Source organism: Nerophis lumbriciformis, linkage group LG27 (genome assembly GCF_033978685.3).
Source record: "Nerophis lumbriciformis linkage group LG27, RoL_Nlum_v2.1, whole genome shotgun sequence".
NCBI classification, from domain to species: domain Eukaryota; kingdom Metazoa; phylum Chordata; class Actinopteri; order Syngnathiformes; family Syngnathidae; genus Nerophis; species Nerophis lumbriciformis.
The window spans coordinates 32,439,001-32,445,000 of record NC_084574.2 but is presented as its reverse complement, the minus strand read 5'-3'; the positions used below and the strand labels follow the sequence as shown (position 1 = coordinate 32,445,000).

At 44.3% G+C, this 6,000-nt stretch overlaps 1 protein-coding gene across 2 annotated transcripts in view; it reads left to right on the top strand.

Annotated features, from left to right (window-relative positions):
• LOC133624494 (adhesion G protein-coupled receptor L1-like) overlaps positions 1–6,000 on the top strand; it is a 117,497-nt gene that overhangs the window by 77,094 nt on the left and 34,403 nt on the right. For both annotated transcript variants that reach the window (XM_072916416.1, XM_072916417.1), the window contains exons 7-12: positions 1–7; positions 94–433; positions 511–804; positions 4,762–4,865; positions 4,978–5,163; positions 5,275–5,313. The exon at positions 1–7 is cut by the window's left edge and continues 258 nt beyond it. In XM_072916416.1, coding sequence (XP_072772517.1) covers positions 1–7; positions 94–433; positions 511–804; positions 4,762–4,865; positions 4,978–5,163; positions 5,275–5,313 — 970 coding nt within the window. The remainder of the gene's footprint in view (positions 8–93; positions 434–510; positions 805–4,761; positions 4,866–4,977; positions 5,164–5,274; positions 5,314–6,000) is intronic.

Genomic DNA, 6,000 nt, shown 5'->3' with positions numbered 1-6,000 from the left:
CAGCCAGGTAGCACAAATTAAACGCTGTGAGGGACAAGCTGCAGAAAACTACACGGTCGTCTCTCACCTTTCCACCTCTTCCCTGCTCCTCAGGTGAACCCGTACACTTTGCGCTTCGAGGGCACGTGGGCCACCGGCTTTGACAAACGCGGGGCGAGCAATGCCTTCATGGCCTGTGGCGTGCTATATGCGGTGCGCTCAGTCTTCCAGGACGACGAGGGGCAGGCAGACGGAAGGGTCGGCAACGACATGGTGGTGTACGCCTACGACACCAGCCGGGGCCAGGAGCTGCCCGTTCAGATCCCGTTCCCCAACCCCTACCAGTACATCTCTTCCATAGACTACAACCCTAGAGACAACCAGTTGTATGTGTGGAATAACTACTACGTTTTGAGATATCCACTGCAGTTCACACCACCGCCACCCACTAAAGGTCTGTTGGATTGGATCGGTGTCACCGGACCCTTTGAGGAATATAGAGAACTAAAATAAAGTTTTATATCCCCCCAGGTCCCCTTTCTTCTTTAATGACGACTGTCCGCTCTTACACGGCAACAGTGGCATTGACTCCGGTGCGGCCATCAGCCTCCCACCCAGTGGGCGTCATCAACCGTGGGCCCTTTGATCAGAGGCCAATCACAGCCATGGTGCCCCTAACGCCTCGTCCCCCATTGCGTGTCCCCTTGGCTCCAGGGGCCCCCGGTCAAGTAGGTGGGTGTGAGGGAAGAGTGGCACGAGGCGTGCAGTGGCCCCCCACTCTGAAAGGGGAGACAGTCGAGAGGCCCTGCCCCAAAGGCTCGCTGGGTAAGTCAACCGTATGAATGTGCGTTTCTGTGTGTGTGTGTGTGTGTGTATCTTGTTTCCCATTGAAATGTAGTCACATGCCCCCTCTTTGAACTCCCCTTCACATGAGAGACAAGAAACAGTAGTTATATTTTTTTTAAAGTCATGGCCCGTCGATTCTTCCTCTCGCTGCGCAGCTGTCTTCCTCAGACCATCTCTCCCTCTGAGGGAAAGCGGACATTTTGTGTGTTGGTCTTTGTGTATCATTCTGACGCTGTTTTATGTGTAGAGTTAGTAGTATCGTTCCACTGCAGGATTCTTAACTGGATTGCTGTTGTATTCCCTTAGACCAGGGGTCGGCAACCCAAAACGTTGAAAGAGCCATATTGGACCAAAAATACAAAAAACGAATCCGTCTGAAGCCGCAAAAATTGACAAGTCTTATAATGAAGGCAACACATGACGAAAGTGTCTATAGTAGCTATAATAGCCAACTATCAAAATCATCAATCAATCAATCAATCTTTATTTATATAGCCCTAAATCACAAGTGTCTCAAAGGGCTGCACAAGCCACAACGACATCCTCGGTACAAAGCCCACATACGGGCAAGGAAAAACTCACCCCAGTGGGACGTCGATGTGAATGACTATGAGAAACCTTGGAGAGGACCGCATATGTGGGTAACCCCCCCCCTCTAGGGGAGACCGAAAGCAATGGATGTCGAGTGGGTCTGACATAGTATTGTGAGAGTCCAGTCCATAGTGGATCCAACATAATAGTAAGAGTCCAGTCCATAGTGGGGCCAGCAGGACACCATCCCGAGCGGAGACGGGTCAGCAGCGTAGAGATGTTCCCAGCCGATGCACAGGCGAGCGGTCCACCCCGGGTCCCGACTCTGGACAGCCAGCACTTCATCCATGGCCACCGGACCTGTGCCCCCCCCTCAAGGAAAAGGGGAGCAGAGGAGAAAAGAAAAGAAACGGCAGATCAACTGGTCTAACAGGGGGGCTATTTAAAGGCTAGAGTATACAAATGAGTTTTAAGATGGGACTTAAATGCTTCTACTGAGGTAGCATCTCTAATTGTTACCGGGAGGGCATTCCATAGTACTGGAGCCCGAATAGAAAACGCTCTATAGCCCGCAGACTTTTTTTGGGCTCTGGGAATCACTAATAAGCCGGAGTTCTTTGAACGCAGATTTCTTGCCGGGACATATGGTACAATGCAATCGACAAGATAGGATGGAGCTAGACCGTGTAGTATTTTATACGTAAGTAGTAAAACCTTAAAGTCACTTCTTAAGTGCACAGGAAGCCAGTGCAGGTGAGCCAGTATAGGCGTAATATGATCAAACTTTCTTGTTCTTGTCAAAAGTCTAGCAGCCGCATTTTGTACCAACTGTAATTTTTTAATGCTAGACATAGGGAGACCCGAAAATAATACGTTACAGTAGTCGAGACGAGACGTAACGAACGCATGAATAATGATCTCAGCGTCGCTAGTGGATAAAATAGAACGAATTTTAGCGATATTACGGAGATGAAAGAAGGCCGTTTTAGTAACACTCTTAATGTGTGATTCAAACGAGAGAGTTGGGTCGAAGATAATACCCAGATTCTTTACTGATTCGCCTTGTGTAATTGTTTGGTTGTCAAATGTTAAGGTGGTGAAAAAATGACTATTTCTTTGACAGAAATGTTAAAATTTAATATTTATTCTACACATTTTTACAACATTAGAAACCATTAGTAAATCAGAGGCTACTCAGAAGGTGAGATAACTCCTGGAAATTACTGTCTTTTATTGGCCAAAGGTATAGATGTGTGTGTCCAAGTTAAAGGAAACATCAGGTTGTTAATAGATGTATTACAATCTTAGGCAAGCTAGGTAGTAATGTTTGCTGTGGTCTGGAACAACATGGCACACAAACAACTATCTGAAATGCATTCCATATTACATAGACATAATGTGTCATGATACATGAAAAACTAAATTATATACAAAGAGGATAAAAGTAAAGGATATTAAATGAGCTCAAATATACCTACAAATGAGGCATAACGATGCAATATGTACTTATAGCGAGCCTAAATAGCATGTTAGCATTGACTAGCTTGCAGTCATGCACTGACCAAATATGCCTGATTAGCACTCCAACAAGTCAATAACATCAACAAAGCGCACCTTTGTGCATTCGTGCACAGTATAAAACGTTTGGTGGACAAAATGAGACAAAGAAGGAGTGTAAGATTTTCCATATAAACAAACTGTTGCGTCACAGTCCACACTATGGTGAGTTCAAGAACCGCCGAAATTAGTAGGACAAAACGGTGTTCACTAAATACTCTCATCAGTGAAGCATACACACAAACATATTAAACTGTGGGCTTTCTAACAAGTGGGAAGGTTTGTGTCATGTTTGTCCTCAAACAAAAAACATACCAAAACAAAAAAAAATGTTTTTCCCCCCCATCTTTTTCCATTTTCAATCATTTTTTAAAAATGCTCCAGGGAGCCACTAGGGCGGCACTAAAGAGCCGTGGGTTGCTAACCTCCGACTTAGAACATAATTTCTACCTATCACATTAAAAGTAGTGCTGTCACATATTGACAAATTTAAATCACAGGATTGCTTTGGATTAAATTCGAATAATCACAATTAAATATCATTAATTTTTTATCTATAATATTGGTGTTTCCTCTTGCATGAGAAAAAGACTCAAGAAAGATGAGAATACAGTAGGAAGGAGATTCATTTGGCCCCATTCTTTGCAGTTTAGCTGACACATGCAACGTGACAAATTGGGGCTTGGACTACCCACTTTAGCTGCCAGATGACAGTAGAGTGTTGAATATCTTAACATGTGTTTTGTGACAATTCCAACTTTGACCACAGCGTCTCTTGTAATGTAGAGTGGCGCTTTCCATCATTTTCAGCAGACTGCATTGCAAAATGATTAACCATTGTCTTCTTCTCACGCGAGACTCAAGAAAGATGAGAAGACAGTAGGAAGGAGATTCATTTGGCCCCATTCTTTGCAGTTTAGCTGACACATGCAACGTGACAAATTGGGGCTTGGACTACCCACTTTAGCTGCCAGATGACAGTAGAGTGTTGAATATCTTAACATGTGTTTTGTGACAATTCCAACTTTGACCACAGCGTCTCTTGTCATGTAGAGTGGCGCTTTCCATCATTTTCAGCAGACTGCATTGCAAAATGATTAACCATTGTCTTCTTCTCACGCGAGACTCAAGAAAGATGAGAAGACAGTAGGAAGGAGATTCATTTGGCCCCATTCTTTGCAGTTTAGCTGACACATGCAACGTGACAAATTGGGGCTTGGACTACCCACTTTAGCTGCCAGATGACAGTAGAGTGTTGAATATCTTAACATGTGTTTTGTGACGATTCCAACTTTGACCACAGCGTCTCTTGTAATGTAGAGTGGCGCTTTCCATCATTTTCAGCAGACTGCATTGCAAAATGATTAACCATTGTCTTCTTCTCACGCGAGACTCAAGAAAGATGAGAAGACAGTAGGAAGGAGATTCATTTGGCCCCATTCTTTGCAATTTATCCGGCACATGAAACGTGACGAATTGGGACTTGGACTACCCACTTTAGCCGCCAGATGACAGTAGTTGAATATCTTAAAATGTGACAATTCCAACTTTGACCACAGCGTCTCTTGTCATGTAGAGTGGCGCTTTCGATCATTTTCAGCAGACTGCATTGCAAAAGGATTAACCATTGGGGCCACATGAATCCCTTCCCTGTTGTATGTATGAAATAGCTTAAAGTACATGTGTGACTACTCAAACAAAATATGTTAGTTACATTTTTTTATCCAAATCAATAAAACTTATGCATGAATTTGATTGATCACTATGATTTTGCCAGCAGAAATAAAACGTTAATTGGCCTGTGTCACAGGAGACTTTCTTTTTGACCATGTATGTCTTCTCCTGCAGGCATTGCATCCTACCAGTGCATGTTGTCCCCAGTGAGCTGGAGCTCCAGAGGGCCTGACCTCTCTAACTGTACCTCTCCCTGGGTCAGCCAGATTTCACAGAAGGTCAGTCACATAAACACACACCTCATGCAAATGACCCAAAAAGCAGTGAGTAAGCCACTTCCACTTTAAATGTCAAGAATTTAAAAAAAATCACACTGTGGCCTCTCTCCAGATTAAAAGCGGAGAGAATGCAGCAAACATAGCCGGAGAACTGGTCAACCTGACCCGTGGGCGGATCTACGCAGGCGATGTTAGCATGTCTGTCAAACTAATCGAACAACTGCTGGACATTTTGGACTCCCAGCTGCAAGCTTTGAGACCAGTCAATAAGGAGTCTGCGCCACGTAACTACAACAAGGTGAATTGCTTCCCAGATTCATGCTGATGTGTACTTGACCTTTTGTGGAAAAGAGGAGCACAATGTCAGTGTGGATATATGTGACGCAAATTGTGTTTGCTCTCCTTGCAGCTGCAGAAGAGGGAACGCACATGCAGGGCTTATGTGCAGGTAATGGATGGATGGGCAGATGACAGAAATGTATTGTTCTTTCTGCTTTATGTAAATGGCAAATGGGTTATACTTGTGTAGCGCTTTTCTACCTTCAAGGTACTTAAAGCGCTTTGACACTATTTCCACATTCACCCATTCACACACACATTCACACACTGATGGCGGAAGCTGCCATGCAAGGTGCTAACCACGACCCATCAGGAGTTAAAGTTAAAGTACCAATGATTGTCACACACACACTAGGTGTGGTGAAATTATCCTCTGCATTTGACCCATCACCCTTGATCACCCCCTGGGAGGTGAGGGGAGCAGGGAGCAGCAGCGGAGGCCTCGCCCTGGGATCATTTTGGTGATTTAACCCCCAATTCCAACCCTTGATGCTGAGTGCCAAGCAGGGAGGTAATGGGTCCCATTTTTATAGTCTTTGGTATGACTCGGCCGGGGTTTGAACTCACAACCTACCGATCTAACGGCGGACACTCTAACCACAAGGCCACTGAGCAGGTTGCAAGGGTGAAGTAGCTACCTCTCTTTGTTTATAGCTACCTCTCTTTGTTTATAATGTATATTTTCTGCTGGATCTACTCTTTATTTTATGCTGCCCTTTTTTTCGCTGCAGCTGTTACACATACTGTAATATTGACATGGTAATTGGGATTTATTATATATTGTATATATGATATA